The sequence below is a fragment of the Nestor notabilis genome, unplaced genomic scaffold (assembly GCF_000696875.1).
Source record: "Nestor notabilis isolate BGI_N333 unplaced genomic scaffold, ASM69687v1 scaffold27531, whole genome shotgun sequence".
Classification (NCBI taxonomy): Eukaryota; Metazoa; Chordata; class Aves; order Psittaciformes; family Psittacidae; genus Nestor; species Nestor notabilis.
In genome coordinates this window covers 13,802-31,318 of record NW_009914722.1, presented here as the reverse complement: position 1 = coordinate 31,318, position 17,517 = coordinate 13,802, and the positions used below count along the sequence as shown (strand labels likewise).

The following is a 17,517-nucleotide window of genomic DNA, read 5'->3' as shown; positions in this document are numbered from 1 at the left end:
ACATGGACAGTTCACTTACCCACCCTGCACAGTTCTGCAGTGGATCACCCTGGCCCTCTACATGCTACACTGGCATCATCCACTGAGCTGCCCTTTTTAAAGATGGAAAGGAAGCAAACCTGCCCATTTTGGATCGCGACTGTATTTTGTTTGACTTCTTTCAGAAAAAAATGGAATGTTTTTCAGCCCTTTTCAAGTTATTAGGTCATTCCTAATTTATTTTCAAGATGCTTCTGTCATGTTAATTTAAAAGCTAATTTCCAAGCAATAATCCTAATTGCTAAGAAAGCAATTTCTAAATAGCAATGTTCGAATTATTTTTGCACCCAATAAGCCAGCTATTTTTTTGTTGTAGAAATAATAAGTAATCTGCTACATGTACAGTACATGTTCAAACAGGTTCTGTCCTTAACAATACTGTCTGACAAACATGCTCAAGACAAAAATGTCAGGAAAAGAAGTGATTGGTTACTTCTTAAGAGATATTTTGAAGAAGTCAATTGGACTCAACAGCATGTGTGACCAGGGAGTTCTGTAGCTCAAGCAGTTTCCCCCAGAATGAGGGTAATCAATTAATGGAAGGAGATTTGCCAAGCAATATGGAATGGAAATAATTGATATTCAAGACAGTGGCCTTTTCTTCATCTTAGCACAGGCATAACTGCTTTAAATAAAACAAATGAATCTGTGTTTAAGACTCACCAATTGAGCCATCTCTAGAGAAGGGACCATAACAAATAGAGAAGCAATGCACAACTGAACACCAAAGTCCATTAGTGCAATAAATAGGGATTTTCTGCATGCACCTTCACTTGCGGTGCATTGCAGAACCTGCCATGTCAAGCAGTTTAGGTGTAACTTTAACAGATAGATTTTTATGTACCTATAGAAAACAGAAGAGTAGTACTCGTCTGCAAAATGGACTCCAAAAGTAGGGGAACAGTATAAAAAATGTGCTTCCTCTCCTATCTGGCATGACAGAGCATTAACTATTCAGGTTTAAAGCAGCAAGTATTCTGCTGTCTCTCCTACAACCTGGCCAAAAGAAGTCGAATTTACATGAGACTGCAGGACCTCATTCAGCATTACCACTCTGAAAGGCAGGGAGGCTCAACCTGCCACTGGGGGTGTGTGAATGTGGATGCACAACAGAGAAGAATATTAGCTTTGGGTAAATTCACATTATCAAAGATATGAGTACCTGCATACATATAGTTTTATATGCACATGGTGGGGACAAATGTTACGGCGGTAATCTGGAATTTACAACACTGAAAGTTACAACTCACAGCAAAATGAATCCTTTGATATCCACTGGCTCATTTACATTATGGTAAATATTTCATTTAATGTATATGCACAGGTTGCATGAATTTATATTCACGGTAATAGTTATTTCAAACACAAACTCTACATGCATGTTCCATTTATCGTATCAAAGTTCTTTTCCAATAAATAACTTGGTATCCAAAAGCAGTGGAGAAATGAGGAAGGCATGAAAACACAGTATGACATGGCAGGTATGATTTTATAACAGAAGATGAGGTCTCATTAATGTTGCCATTTAAAAGGCTAGGCTTCTGTTGAACCTGAAAAGGTTAGTTTTCAACAAATTATGCTGTAATATCCCTTTTGTTTTCCTTCTTGAAAAAAAACACCAAGGAGTGTTCCTTTCCTGATTGTGCATGCCAGCTATTTCCATTACCACACAGACAGCTACGAACACTCCCCAGATGTCTACATAGAGGAAAAAGTGCACAACGAGTACTTGTGCTAATGCCTTACTGTGTATGTACCTGATGCTGTAAGATAAGGACATTTGTGCTTAGCTTAAAAGACAAAGAGCAATTTCACTGACATCGGTGAGAGCACTTCCATGCCAATGCTACAAACCCACTTTAGCCATTTCCTTGGACTGACATATGTGCATTATCCAAAGCCCTAGCATCTTGATCAGTTTGAGAAGCATGATCCTCATTGAGAGGAGAGAGTATGAATCATGAGAGGCTCAGTGGTGGAGCAGAACAGAGCAAAATTGCTTAGTCCCATGTTCAATCAGTCTACGGTTTATCCACTGGGAGCATGTCAGGTATGCTCACTAGTTGCATCAAAGCTTTTGTAATTTGGAGATCCACCCAAGAGGAACTTCACAGATCATCAACTTTAAAAACATTTTACTCTTGATTTACTGGGAAAACACACGTACTTGTAAAGGCAGATCACTGCTTCCCACTAAAGAAATTCTTTGGTTAGTCCAGATGAGAAACAGCCTGCTCTCTATGCTGGTCATCTTCAGTGGAAAAACACAGCCTGTCCACCTTCCCTCTCTTCACATGAACCTCCCAGTGGCAGATCACTCAAAATACCTGACGAGCAAACTAACACATACGTACCAAAAAGACTTGATCAAATCCTACACTGAATTGTATGTCCACCACATTTGACTGCAGCTGAGTTATGTATGGCTGTAAACCAGCGTCACAGAAGGCAGGCAGCATGATCCATACACAGAGAACGTTTATCTTCTAAAGCACCCTTGCTGTAAGTAACACACGAATTTAGCTGCAGGAAGTCCCCTCCAAGAGGAAGCTGCACCAGAAAGAGGATACCACTCCTTAAGCTCAACCACCTTAGAGTTTTTCAAACAGAAATTGGCACACTGAAAGTAAGCATTTTGCAAGAAGAGACCATTGCCATCGCAGTACAAGCACTTGGACTGAGATACAACAATGCAATATTCTTCTGAGTTCATTAGTGCAAGTTTCCACATGTGAACCCCACACGGAATGCTGCACATGAAAAAAATGTAAACAACAGAGAAGTTTCTAATTCTCATTGGCGTGCCAGCCTCAACACCCCCTGCCCGACACTCCCACCCTCCCCTCTTCATATAAATGGTTTCGAGTTCCCTTATAGTTCACAATACCCTTCTCAACATCCATCCTGCTGGAGAACACAAACAAGCTTCTTCGTCAGCAAGGAAGAGCCAGATGAACAGCTACCACATTTCCTAGATACCTAGAATGAAGCTGGGCAAAAAGCCCACTTAGTATGCCAGATCCAGAGATCAACTGCGATAGCCTGGAGACCACCAAGGCTTTTTAAAGCTTCCTCAGGTATCTTGGACTACTAGGAAGACCCTTTATTACAGCTGGAATCCCAATGCCATGGTTTTCCTTAGAGTTGAAACCAAGTGAGGCTCCAGTATCCACATGAGCGGCAGCAAGAATTACTTGTCGCTAATTCTGTCAACAGCATGAATTAAAGCCCATGCCACATTTTCAGATTATTTCTCTTTTAGTTGAAACTGGCTAGGAAACAAGCAACAGAGAACAATAAAGCCCAAATGGCACTTCTAAGAAGTTGTTAAACCCCTACAGCCCAAAGGCTAGGAGGGAGAAGCTCCTCAGTACCTTTGTCTTGAAAGAGAAGACTCAGAGGGCCAGTCTTTGAAGACATTGAGCACCTTCAATGGATGTGATGCCAACAGAAGGTGCAAATGCAAAATGACATCTAAGATCAGGTATACTGTGAGCTCCACTACAGTCAAAGCAAACTGAAAACACTGCACTGGAGTCAAAGAGGAGTTAATAATATCCTAGGTTGCCCCCCAACCTATGCAAATAATGTTTTCACTTGATTATATACTCTCCCTGTCAAAATCACCATGGTGAGGCTGATGGGAGAAGGGGCTAAATATGATAATATACAAAAATAGAGATGCGAATATAAAATGGTTTGGTTAAGAATATCTTAAAATTTGACATTCACAGCGGTTAATACTAAAGTATTAAACTCACACCACGCAAAAGAGGAGGTATGTCAAAATCATACTGAGAAAAACTGGCTTTACCTAACACAAAGAAATCATGAGCAGTTAATACAGCACGGGAACCCCTTCCAATGATCAAAACATCTATTTTTTTTATGGACAGTTGCTCCGCTGAAAGTTAAATGCTTCCTTACTAGGAAAAAATAATATATATATATATTTATATATATGATTTGTATACTGTGATATCAATATACACTGAAAGTACTGCAAGGATATATTATTCATTTACAGTAAAACTAACAATCCATGGTTAAATTTATAGTTTATAAATATGCTGTCTGTATTATATGTGGTATAAAAATATTTGACATTTTGTGGGCACTAGGTCAAAATAAGGTTTTCTTTTTTAAGGGACTAAAAATCATTCAGGTATATGCATATTACCCTTGTCAATTACGTGAAAATCGTACTGACCTCGTACAAAACAGAATCCCACTGTGCTGGCAAAGTGAAGAAGACCATGTACAGCATGATACTCTCTGCGTGACAAGGCTAATGAGGAGAAAACCAGAATTTACAGCAGCCCAGTTCTAGCAGTACTTTAAATAAGGATATCATGATTTAAAGTGACACAGGCAGGAAGAAAGGATGAAGAAAAGATGGAAAAAGCTCAACAGGAGGAAAAAAAAAAAAAAGCAAACTTTAAAATATACCCAACAAAAAATTCATTGAAATTCCAGAAGCAAGGAGAGAGCTCTAAATGCTCTAGTTTGGTAAATGCATTAAGGAAAAACAGAGGCGTATTAATTTAGAAAACCATGTGATTATTTTTCTGGATTCACTGCTACGATTGCTGTATTTCTGTAGAAAACAAAGCCCTTTGTGTAAGGTTAATATCTGTCCTGACTGTGTTTTCAAGTTTAACTTTAGTTGCTGGCCCTCTGTAGTTAACAAAGAGGTTATTTGGCTACTTCCAAGTATCTATGGTATGCTGCTCTGAGACGGACATTTTTATTCTTAATTAATTTAAACATTTTTGGTATTGACAAACCCCACGTATCACCTCGCTGGACAAGTAACACATCCCGGTCCTTCCATTTCCTTATGTGCTCAGTCACTTCACTGGATTAAGGCATGTTTTTGTGTTCCATTTGCAAAAATAAAACCTTTTTGTACAAATGTCTGGGTTCTTTTATACAAAAATTTTTCTTCTTATGGCACAAGCAGCAGTTGCTGTTTAAGAAAATATATAAATATCCTTTTTTTTCTTTAATTCTTCTGTACAAATATCTTCAGTATTCCTCCACCCCATTTAATAACATTTAACTGTACACTGTCCTCCCTCATCCTTCGCCGAGAGCTCCCTCCCCCCTCCCCAGTGGAACGCTTTGTATTTACACTTTCACAGCGGAGGCGGATGATGGGGTGGGGGGGCTCCCCCTCATGAGGAGTCCGTGCAGGGGGACGGCGGTGGCGGGTAGAGGTGGTGGGAGTAGCTCCGCTCCGTGTACGGGGAAGGTGGGCAGCTCTCGTAGTTCTCCTCCGCCGACAGGTACTGGCTGCGCGGGGTGGGTGGCGGGGGGACGGGCTCCGAGTCATAGTTCAAGTCACTGGTATAGCCCTTGGCCGTCGCTGCTGTGACCCTTCGGCTGGGGGCATAGTCACTGTCACAGACATCCGTGCTGCAGGGCGTGGTGGGAGGTGCAAAGTGACGGTAGCTGTAAGGCCTGTAGCTGCAGTGGGGAGATGCATGGGAGAAGCATTGGCGTATAGAAAGACTGGGCATTTCGGGCAACGCGCCCATGAGCAAGTGAGTGTGGGTAAGACAAGGTGGCAACAGAGAGTGGGTCAACCTCTGCAGTAGATACACAGCATCAGTTTCTTCTGTCTTACACTTAACCCCCCTGCAGAAGGCCCACCTTCGCACTACAGTGTCAGTCAAACTACAGCAACTAGTGAAAGGGATGATAATTATCAATTATCTATGGACAACAGGCTCCCTAAGGACTTATTTTAAGTAGAAGAAGTTGCTCCTAAGACAGTGGGGCAGGAAGGGCACAGGGATTGTGTGCGTGTGTGAAATAACTGTGTTGCAATTATATGGAGAAGACAGTCTGTTTCCATTATGCAATTTATGGATACTTCTAAACCCAGACAGGAAGACTTAAAATTGCCTGGCACATTCACAGCAGTCAGGAGAATCACTCGCCTGGGATGGAATTCCCAAAGGCTGCTACCACAAAACATCTTTTAAAATAAGCCCAAGATAGTTTAAATGAAACAAACTAGAAAAAGAGGTACTTGGTAGCTACAACTACCAACATTACAGTCAGTTGTCAGGGGCGGGTGGGCATGCAGCTCCTCTATATTCAAGTCAGAATGTTAGGAAAGATGGGAAGATCAGAAGCAGCAAGGCCAGAGTTTATTTCTGGGTAGGGAAGCATTCGGAAAACATTCAACCCTACTCTACATCCCTAATTCCATTTATAATGCAAAAAGTCCTATCAGCTAACCAGTGATCAGTGTGATTCATGCTGGTGCCAAAATTTGGGTTTCTTTCATTAGAAAATTACTCATCATTTTAAAAGATTTTTCACATGGCTGCAAGGGATCATTATAAACATCTGGTCTGACCTTCTGCACAACAGAGGCCATATTTTCTGCTAATGGAGAAGAGATGTCTTACCAGCCCCAGAGACCTCATTATCCAGAAGCCCCCAAAGGCTCTGTGTTAGGGAGGCATTTCTTTCAATAGACAAATGGAGTGCTCTCTTCTTATTGACTAGATCTTCTAGTGATTTGGGAGGGGAACCTTTACACCCTTGGGTAGTAGCTGTCTCTTTCTTTATTTCTGGCAATTAGTTATAAAATTATAATGAAATCTAGCATCTTACAGGGAAGGTAAAAAAGATACATTCAAGTCAACAGAGATAAAGCTTGCATGCCCATACATATTTGCCAGAGAAAATAAGCAAAAGGTTAGCAACCTTTCTAGATATTAACCCTTAAGTGTCAAACTAGAATTTCAGTGCCTTAAGTAGACCATAATACTGTTAATTCTGACCTATTAGCCTTTTTACTAACAACTCTCCTCTGCATGGTGTTTGTCTATCATTTTGGATAATTCCATACGAAATTATTTATGACAGAAGGCTAAAAAAAGGCAGAGCTCACTCCAGGGTAAGTATTTTTGGCTCAAAGTTATCACAGTACCAGGATTCTTTTGGCATTTAGCTAATTTTGTGATCAGTGTTGTCATTTCCCCTAAAGCGATATACCTGAGAGGTGTACCACTAACCCACTTCCTGCACGATTTACCTCTGCACTTACACGCATGCTTCAGTGAGGTGATATTTGTGAACCCACTTAAGCACCTATTTTAGTGCTTGCAGAATTAGGGGCTTTGATTGCAATTCTTCTGGAGCAGAGGCTGCCTTTCTTCTGCGTTTTCTCCACTAACTGCTTTTATCCTGAAGGATGCTATTGTACTAGTAATTACCTGTAGGATCTGTGAGTGGATGGGCTGTTTGAAGAATACCCGAATTCCATGGTATAATGTGAACGTTCGGTAGCTGGTGATGGTGGTGGGTTCAAAATCTAAGGAGAAAAAAAGAAAAAAGCCACAGTTAAATAAAAAAAAAGATATTGAGGAGATAAGAAAATATCAGTTCATAAATTTTCTTTTTATTGCTGTTTAATAGGAACCTTAAGTTAAGAATGCATGCATAGACCCTCCCAACAAACAGGATTTTTCTTCCGTTTAATCCCCAGTTCTTTAACAGACACTGGAAATGCTGGTTGTTACCATTCTCACAGAAGCTATTACTAAGCTTTTCTCAAAGAATGCTGACTGCTGTTGCTATTTTGACATATCCAGTGCTAAAAAGTAAAGTTGAAGCTAGTTGTTCAATACTATATTGTCACTAGGGATACCACTGCCCTAGGCAAACTGGCAGATGTCTGCTCCCACTAGCTATAGTCCCCAGGTATTATGCTGTTTACAATACTTGCAGTGTACTGTCCGAGGCAAGTATTTTTTCCCTATACAGACATGCCCTTACTGCACAAACAGTATTTTGATTAATATAAAGATGTAACATGATGGCTTGATTCTCAGAACTGAAACATGGTTTTCAGCCTGCACCAACCAAGCACGTAACTCGAACACTCGATAGTGGCTTGGGATCGTTATGTAAAAATACCTAAAACAACAACCACAGATGCTAGAAGAGACAGGGAGCCCTCTAGGGCTGGTACCAACTTCTATATAGCATCTAGTGCAGCACACTACCCATTTGTGACTATGGGTATGTGCTATGGAGTTGCAAGACACTTGTTTATTTACCTGTCACTTGCAAGACACGTGACACAAAATTTCATTTTAATTCCTTGAAAAGTCTATGCAGAATCACCCATAGTTTTACCTCCAGAGGCACATGGCAGAGTATAATGAAAGGAGATCGCTCTGCCAGAGATGCTCAACTTTTACAGGGATTTTTTCATCTCCCCTGACATTCAATCTAGCATCTTATTCAGGCACTGATCTTTCTCAATGTTTTAAAATGAACAGAAAATTCCTATACTGTTTTGTAAAAAGACAGTCCCCTCTCCCTTTCCTTTGAAAATCACTCACTCCATGTTCCAACGAGTTGATTAAGATAGACATTTTAAACAAAACATTCATCTGTCAATTAATAATTCTCAGAAACACTCTGACACTTCCCTGAAAATTATCAAAGGTCTGTGAATAATAGAATGACTTACTGGAGGAAAGTAAGTGCCTTTGGTACTTGAAGAACTACTGGAAGAGGCTCCAGTGACATGGGCCCTGTCATAGGGTGGCCCACTGCTCCCTCCCATAATGCTGAGGGAGCTGATCACAGATTTACCTCGAGACATCCCTGAAGAACAAAGATATATGTCAATATTCAATTCTTTAGAGCAAACAGAAAAGAAAGCTTAAAAACGATCTGGAGGATAACAGTAGTGTAAGCACAACTCCTAAAATCAAAACGAATTGCTTCAGTATTAAGAGCAAATTCAGCGCTCCTTGATGGACAACTGGAATGAATACTGTCAGGGAATAAGCATGTTGGGTTTGTGTTTCAGCTACTCAACTGCAGGACTTGGCACTGGGCTAAACTAAAGCTGTGTGAAGAGAAACAGTTTTCTTTCACTTGAATGGCTGGAAAAGACTTGAGAGAGTGAGCATTCAGGCACTATTTCTGTGCCTCAGAATAAAACATGAAACTGACTCTGACCACCTCAACTGAGTAACTGAAATTTGTGTGAGAAGGTTTGTGTTCTTTCATTTTGACAACATTAAGTGAGCTTTTGCTACTGGACTGAAGCATGCTTGCAGAGAGTCCAAGCAGGAAAACGAGAGGTATGCCACTGTGCTCGAAATAATGGTGAGGATTCTGCTCAAGGACTCTTTGTTAAAGCAGGTTATTACAGAAAACAAAGAAATTTGGTGTATTACTTTAACCCTGCAACAGCCTCACAGAACCTCTATGTTCTGACTGGAACCTGCTGAATCCAAAGCCACAAGTAATATTGAATCAATATATATGGAAGCAACATATATAAATTAAGTGCAACATTGCAGTTACGTCTTACTTTTCAAACATCAGTATCATCATGTGCTTGGATTGGTGTTGGAAGCATCATCGTCAAAAGAAATAAGCCAAGACCACAGTTACTGCTGGTCATTACAGACCTTACAAGAAGTTTCACGAGCATACAAACTCAGTCTACAAATCTAATAATTACATAATGTTTGAAGTCCTGTGAATATAACTGTGCAGCTTCACCCTGCACTGTCATGACACTTTGCTGATACTGTAGTAGCCCAAAGACAGGCTGTGTTAGTGGCAAAAGAAGAGAACTCCCATGATATGTGTATCTATCTGATCTTGCAGTTCTGCTAAGTATCTAAATGCTCATGAATAGCATAGGTAGAATAGCAGTTCATTTTTATAAGGAAGGATGGTGAGAAGCCTTGACAGACCTGGCTTGCAACAGTTTCCAAGAATTATACATCTGGAATGATGTTTCCTGTGCATTCATGCATAGTATCCTCAGCTACAACTATGTGGTGCCACAGAGCAGGACAAGGATCACACCATTTACTCACCAGGAAGAGACCCTGACAAAGAGCTTGGGTGAGGCACATAACCAAGAGGTACAGAGGCTGGTCCATGCACCACGTAATCATTGGTCATTGTTTCTACATCTCCCTTCATGCGTGGGCACAACACCCTCTGGCAAATGAAGTACATTGCTCCAACCACAAAAACTGTAAGGATCACACCAATGATGGAGCCTATTGTGTTGTTGGGCTGTGGTGCGGGCTCCTCCGTTGTGTCTAAAAGGAAAAAGGAAAATCAAGCCATGTAAGTTAATTCAACAGCTTCATGTACCAACATCAGCTTTACTGACATCTTTCCACACAGGAAAAATAAAAGCGTCCTCTTCTGTAGGCAGACAACAGCTTTCAAATTAATATATGGTAGGAACAAACAGGATCTGGGGCAGGTCTGTTTAAGACTCTGAGTGTTCGTAAGACCTACCCGTGCATATGGATGACCTCCACACATGCAAAGAGGTTTTTGAATCACAAATTATAGGAAATATACAGTACATGCATTTGCAGGGGGTTGACAAACCAGGTCCTGATCTTGCTTCATGCTGACAGGCAGGGCTATCCTTTGAACCTGAAGAAGACCTGTAGCCATGACTGCAGATGGCACTGTGCTGGGGACTCCAGTTATGCTTTTTCTTGTCATTAAAGACAGTGACAACTATTTTTCATGTTGCACCTCATCACATAAGCACCTAGTTTATCACTCAGTGTAACAGATTGGCACTCCCTTTTCTCAACTGTGTAACATTCACATATGCTGAACAGTAGAGGTGATGCATCACTGATAAATTTTGGGTTTTTTGGTATTTATTAAACTACCTAACATACTCCACATCTGACCCACGCTGATGGTACAGATACAGCTGAGCATCAGCTTTATACACCCCATCCTTATGAGGAATCTGTGTTTGAAATGATTATTCAACAGTCAAAATAAGTGGCTTTCCCGACGACAATACCAATTCTAAGCAGTGATATTTCTGGGAATGACAACCCCCTGCCTATGCTTCACAAATTTGACAAGAAAAGCAGACTTTAAAGTATTTTCCTGTTCTAGTCAGTGTTTTACATCCTATCCATTACTGAAAGTCTTTTCCTCAACACATTTTCTTCTCCCTGAACACCAAACCCACATTTTAACCAGCTTGTCACAGTCTGAAGAGGTAAGTAAACAGACTTCTGATCACACTGGAAGGGGGACAGTGACAACTGCAGTCTTACTCTGGGTGGGCTAGTTTTCCATCATCTGTTACATAACCAGAAAATATATGAACTATAATAAAGATAACTATACACGTCTGTGATAATGTCACTAAAGACTTGATAGCATGACAGAACATCTCCTATTACTCCTTCTTAAGTTTAAGGGTCCAACTCTGGCTTTGCATTTTCAAGTTATGTGCGTCAACCATGATACACAGATCTCTAACACAAGAAGAGATATCCCTATTTACAATTTCTTTTAAGGCACCAACAGTGAAAAAGAACTTTCAAGTTGGAATCTAAAGGCAGTGGTTTTCTTGCAGAGCCCTGGAGATTTCAAGGTAGGGGACATGACATGTTATAAATCACAAATCAAGCTCAGAATTACATCTTTTCAAGATACAAAGGAAATTTTAGAAGGCCTACTCTATAAACAGAGTGCTCCTCTGATTCTAAAACCACCTGCTATTAATTCTCTGGATGAGGAAAACATGAAGCAGAGCAGTTATGTATGAAAGCCTCATGCTACTAGATTTTTTATTAACACTATTCCAATTCAGCATACTAACAGCTTATAAGAAAACAAACCTTTTATTTCTTTTAAAAGTGTAAAAAGGTAAGTGGTAAAATTACTAGTCTACTCTGCACCTCAGAGACTACTCATTCAGAATACTAGTTATTTTTGTTATTCCTATTCCACCATATTATGCATTAATTGCATGACAGCAGTTATAAACAGGAGCATTCATTATGGAATAATTCAGTCTGGTTGGCAGAATAAAATCTAACTAATAGAGAAGGTAAGAAACAAATTTTGCACGCTGCAATCAAGTCTCTAGTCTCAGGCTTTACACTTACAGCATCCTTGCTCATCTGAGCTGTCACTGCAGTCCAGGTTGTGATCACATTTCTTGCTTTTGCCGATGCACTGCCCACTGGCACAGCGGAACTGATCAGTTAAACAAAGCACTGGAAAGAGAACCCCACAAATCAGTATCAAAGACTTCTACTCCTTAAAATGATTAAGAAAACAAGACACCAAAGCATACAATCAGGAGTATCTTGAGAGAGCTTAGCCTGCTGCTAACAAAGTCCCTCATGCCAACCATGCAGGAAAAGTGATTCAGTGTTCTATTCAGGATATTGCACAGTGGGTACGTGGGTCCTCACTGCCTGTATACAGTAAGGACACTACAAGATAAAGCTACCTTGACTAAACTCAGAAGCAGAAGGCTACTGAGAACACAGGTGCTGATGCCAGGACATGGTTATTGCAAAATTACTATACCAATCTCCAACTCTAAGCATTTACTGAAATATAAGGGAAAAGAATTAAGTTATTAAAATCAAACCTGTCAAACCACGATGATAAAATTGTTTAGGAAAGATAAATGTGGTTTCTCAATGTCCTTGTGTTCTTTCTGTAAACCAGAAAACTCCTTGATCAGGAGACAATATATTTCACTTGACATTATGTTTTGAAAATGCAATGAAAGACAGGAGATAAAACTGGAGCTTTGCCAGTACGCTCGAAAAATAAACCACCGCTTTGGGAAAAAAGGTGCTGCAGGCAAGGTGCTGGCTGCTGTTGTTTACACATCTTTTTGCCTTCTGTTTCTCATAAATGCAGAAATTCTATCTGATTTCAGTTGAATTAAACAGTTAAAGTAAAGGCTTTTCTGTAATCAACTTGAATACTCTGAATAACAGGGCCACTTTGAAGGTGATAAACAGCCCCTTGTCTGGTAACTCCAATCACTGGATGGCAACTGGGAAGCTAACTTACACAATGTATTTTAAGATGTCAGCATCTCATCTGGCTAACAATCACTTTTCATCACACAGGAATTTCTGCATCAGTCTGTATGCTTTTGTTAGAGTTGGAGCCCGTTTTGGAAAGAAAAACAGCCTTGATTCAAAGACTCTTAGACAGTCTCTTCAAAGAAGGAAAATGTACTGAAAGTATATAGAGAAGAGGCATCTTTTCCAGCTTGCAAGTTGCCCCTACAACTCTTCACTATTTTGCAGTGGGGAGAGGGTGAGTTTGCTCATGTTTCACATTGCAGAGTGGTGGGGTAGTTCAGTGTCGTTGTTTAAGCCCAGCCAGTAACTCAGAACCATGCAGCCGCTCGCTCATTCCCCTTGCTCCCAGAGGGATGGGGAGGAGAATCGGAGGAATGTAACTCCCACGGGTTGAAATAACAGCACTCCAGTAACTAAGGTATAATACAAACCACTGCTGCTACCAATAATAATGATAATAAGGGAAATAACAAAGGGAGAGGATACAATTGCTCACCACCCACCAACCGATACCCAGCCTGACCCGAGCAGCAATCTGGGCCTTCCGGGTAACTCCCCCCAGTTTCTATACTGGGCATGACGTGCTGTGGTATGGAATACCCCTTTGGCCAGTTTGGGTCAGGTGTCCTGTCTCTGCTTCCTCCCAGCTTCCCCTCCTCCCTGTCAGAGCACGAGACTGAGAAAGTCCTTGGTTGGAGTAAACATTACTTAGTACCAACTAAAAACATCGGTGTTATCAGCGTTGTTCCCAGACTGAAAGTTGAAAACACAGCACTGCACCAGAAAAATTACTTGCTGAACCCAGGCCATTCAGATTCCACCAGCATAACCTGTCCTTCCAAAAAGTAAAAGAACCTAATTCTCATTGTGTTGGAAACAGCACTCCCTCAGTAATGATGGCTTAAATGCTCTGTTCTTGCTGTGCTCTGTAGGAAGAAAAGGTCTCCAGAAATCTCACCTGTCTCTCGCTCCCACGTACTCAGAAACGCTTAACTTCATTTTGTTCAGGTATTATATAGAAAACAATCCCAAAACCTTCACAATGTTCACAAAAAACTATTCAAGGATTTGCATCACTTTGTAATTCACTCCCAGTTACTGGGTTTCTAGAGCTCAAAACTATACCACTTTTAATAGTACTTTTCACAGAGCTTAAACCACTGTGCAGGACATCAGTGTTATTTCCATTTCACAGGTGGCGAAACAGAAGTATGGAGTTGTGAAATAATTTCCCATTTAACAGACCAGTTTAAAAACTAGCAGAACCTTTGATCCTTCCCAATTCTACCCAACAATAACTTTGGCATTTATCATAGTGTCCCCATGACAGCCCTATTTTCATCACACTTTGAAAGATCCTTTGTACCTTCGCAGTTCTTCTCATCTGAGTTGTCCTGGCAATTTGCTTCTCCATTGCACCGGAGGGCACTGTCTATGCACTGTCCACTTTCACACTGGAACTGGGTGTCTGAACACACTGGGCAGTTCTTTTCATCACTGTGGTCTTCACATTCAGTGAAACCATCACAGCGCCAGGCCACTGGGATGCAGTCAATCTCACCTGTGAAACAGGTGAACTGCTGAGGGGAGCATGTTGGTGGTTCTTTAAAAAATCAAGCAAACAAACAAGAATTAAAAATCCAGGGGAACAAACAGCAGATCAGGACAGGTAAGGACAAGAAGAGCTCAGCTGCTCTCATTTATCAAGCAGCTGATAAATGGGCCAGGTCATACGGTAACTTTCACCCATGGTCATTTGTGCACATCCTTAGCCCCATGTGACTGATGCAGGCCCAGCTTGATGGAGGCTCATTAGGCAAAGAAACAGATAAATCTGCACACTCAAAACAATTCTTTTCTTCCCTTCCCACTTCAGCCTTTTACACTCTTTTCTTAGTAGTGATTCCAAAGTCTTCATTTAAAGTCAATACACTTTTCTACTCCCTTTCCTGTAACACCACTGTATACACAACTGATGGCTCACTTTCTTGTCATTGTACAGAAAATGTTAAAAGGATGTAATGCACTGCAGATGGATGCACTGTGACTCAAGGTCTAGTTATGTGCCCTCAACAGCTCTGCTCAGCCAAAATTCTTTGAAAACAACAAAAAACTGCTCCATCTAGTCAAGTCCCACTATCTCAACACAGCTGTTAGCTGTTATTTAACATTTAATACAGTAACTGTTAATCTCATGCACTAAGTAAGCGTGGATATTTTTCCTTTTTTTTAAATCCTCCCTTCTCCCCCCTCCCCTTTTTGGCCTGGTCTTAAACTTGCTCTGAGAAAATATCTGGATTATGTTAGCTCTTGTTCCATTGTGAGACCACACGTCGCCTTGATGGCGAGAAGATTGCATAATAAATCCATTCAGTATGGTGGCACAAAAAAACCCAAGCACCAAAGTGCCTCTCCTCTCCCCCATTTCAGCCCCACCCTTGGAGACACCAGGGCGTAGGCTACAGTGGCCGTATCGCCATGGAGGAAGCAACTCAGCCTTCTGGGGCTGCAGTTCAGAAAGACATGCACAGGGTGAGTTTGAGGAGGACAGCAGAGAGGAATAAAACGGCACAGACATGGTGCAATATGCAAAAACGTGAGAATCTACCACTATTTGAAAAAGGAGAACATATAGAGTGACACAAAAGAAGTAATAAAAATCATACAACTGAAAAATCCAGTCGAAATAATTCAGTGGTCTTAAGGAGGGAGGATGAACAGAAACCCTTATTCAACAGTGAACTAATAAACTTTTCTCTTACTCCTCAATACTTGCAGATTTAGCTGGGGAAGGCAAAGAGGTAAGCATGTAAAAGCATGTAACAGCACCTGGTGCACTGTCACATTCTTTCTGCTCAGAAGCCACCCCTAAAGATGGAACTCCCCAAACCCAGAAGCTGAGAGCTTAGTGACAGAGCATGAGGAAGACTTACCTCCACAGGACAGCTCATCCTGCAGCAGAACAAGGTGGACTGGGCAAGAGCAGCGCGTGGTGCCATCACCCTTCACGATGCAAATGTGCGAGCAGCCACCATTATCTTGAGAACAAGGATGTTGTCCTGTGGTTTTAAAAATAAAGACAGGTACTGACAAGAAATCCCCACCTCTTTTATGACTTCTCAGTAATTTCTTTGAGCTCACAGGACTCCCTTCATTATTTCCTTCCCCCTGGGGAGAGCAGTACTAAAAACAAGTCTGAAAAAATTGTATTTTGTTGTATGTGTTTTTCCCTTTACATACATCAATAATTACAATGCACATCAGTAACTGCCCATGATCTAAAACACTAAGAATCATGCCATGGGGTCTACTGAAACAGAACTCTAAGCATTTTGGGTTTTGTGCAAAGTAGCACCAGTTCTCTGCAGCAAAAATAGTAGCATTAGTAATACAAAACCATGCCTTGGATTCCATACTTCATTTTCTCTATCAAAGACCATTAAAAGTAAACTTTTCTAATTTATGAATTCTGACACTTCCATACTGTCTCTGAAACTCAAATTAACATGCTCTAGATAAATATGTCTCTTCATTTTAATGTTTAATAAGGACAACACACTTCTCTTGGAACTCCTGACAAATTTACTGAGATTAATAGCACACAAAACTAGTAGTAGTCTGCAGTGATGCTTTAATTAAACATCCCCAGACATTTTTCTACATATTTCTCCAAGGCATGCACCACAGCCTATTAACCAGGCCTATTTCCTCCAGGATGACAGCAGCTCCACTGCTTTAACCATCCAGCTCCCATCGTTTCAAGCATGTGTGTGGGGAAATGCTATATCCTGGTGAACATAAAACTTTTAAAGTGCAGCCATTTTCAACACAAATTGTTATTTAAGACACACTTCCTTTCTGCAATGCAACATTGCTCTTCTGTCATTTACTTTCAATATGAATTTCCACCAACAAAAATTGTTCACTTTTCCTTCAAGCAGGCAGTCCATTGAAATATCTACTACTAGTAAAAGGCTCTGAGAGTTGTGCTTGTCTAAACGGAAATAAACACCTCATAATGACTCACTAGCATGATCCAGAAAATCCTCTACTAGGGATAACAGGACGTTTCCACTGTGCCTACAGACACTCAAATGCCAGGTGCCTGCATGGGACTTCCAATAAAGTTGTCATCAGCAACAAAACATGATGCTGGGTTTGTGATAGATTTCCAGTCCACTGCCAACTGCCTGAAGGAAACAAACTTAATTGCACCCTGGCAATGTACAGACACAGAACGATACCAACTTGTGGCCCTTTCGATCTGTACTGATGTTGATCAATGAATGACAAGGCCAAACAGGCTCATCTTTCTGCAGCCACCCCTTGGCTCGAGCCCTGCAGGCACTGTTTGCACTTGCAAACAGGGATTGCACTTACTGTATTCCTGAATGTTGAGCTCTTTTACAGCATGGATGTCACTGAGTTGTGCAATACGAGCTTGGACCTTTGTACGTCCTTCTCGACCAGTCATATCAATCTTTTCAATCATCTGCTGTTGCTTGTCAATCCAATACAGCGAGTTTTCAAATACAGTTAGTCCCACAGGCTGCAAGATATTAGAGTCTTCCAAAACAATCCGGTTAGCACC

General features: G+C 40.9%; 1 protein-coding gene across 1 annotated transcript in view; it reads right to left on the bottom strand.

Annotated features, from left to right (window-relative positions):
- Positions 1 to 4,553: 4,553 nt before the first annotated feature.
- The window catches only part of LRP6 (low density lipoprotein receptor-related protein 6), a gene marked incomplete at its 5' end in the record, with an annotated part of 25,623 nt that continues 12,659 nt past the window's right edge, over positions 4,554 to 17,517 (bottom strand). The window contains 8 exons of the mRNA XM_010023791.1: positions 4,554 to 5,508; positions 7,275 to 7,372; positions 8,540 to 8,676; positions 9,912 to 10,142; positions 11,982 to 12,092; positions 14,293 to 14,529; positions 15,860 to 15,985; positions 17,307 to 17,517. The exon at positions 17,307 to 17,517 is cut by the window's right edge and continues 1 nt beyond it. Of these exons, the coding sequence (XP_010022093.1) occupies positions 5,217 to 5,508; positions 7,275 to 7,372; positions 8,540 to 8,676; positions 9,912 to 10,142; positions 11,982 to 12,092; positions 14,293 to 14,529; positions 15,860 to 15,985; positions 17,307 to 17,517 (1,443 nt within the window). The remainder of the gene's footprint in view (positions 5,509 to 7,274; positions 7,373 to 8,539; positions 8,677 to 9,911; positions 10,143 to 11,981; positions 12,093 to 14,292; positions 14,530 to 15,859; positions 15,986 to 17,306) is intronic.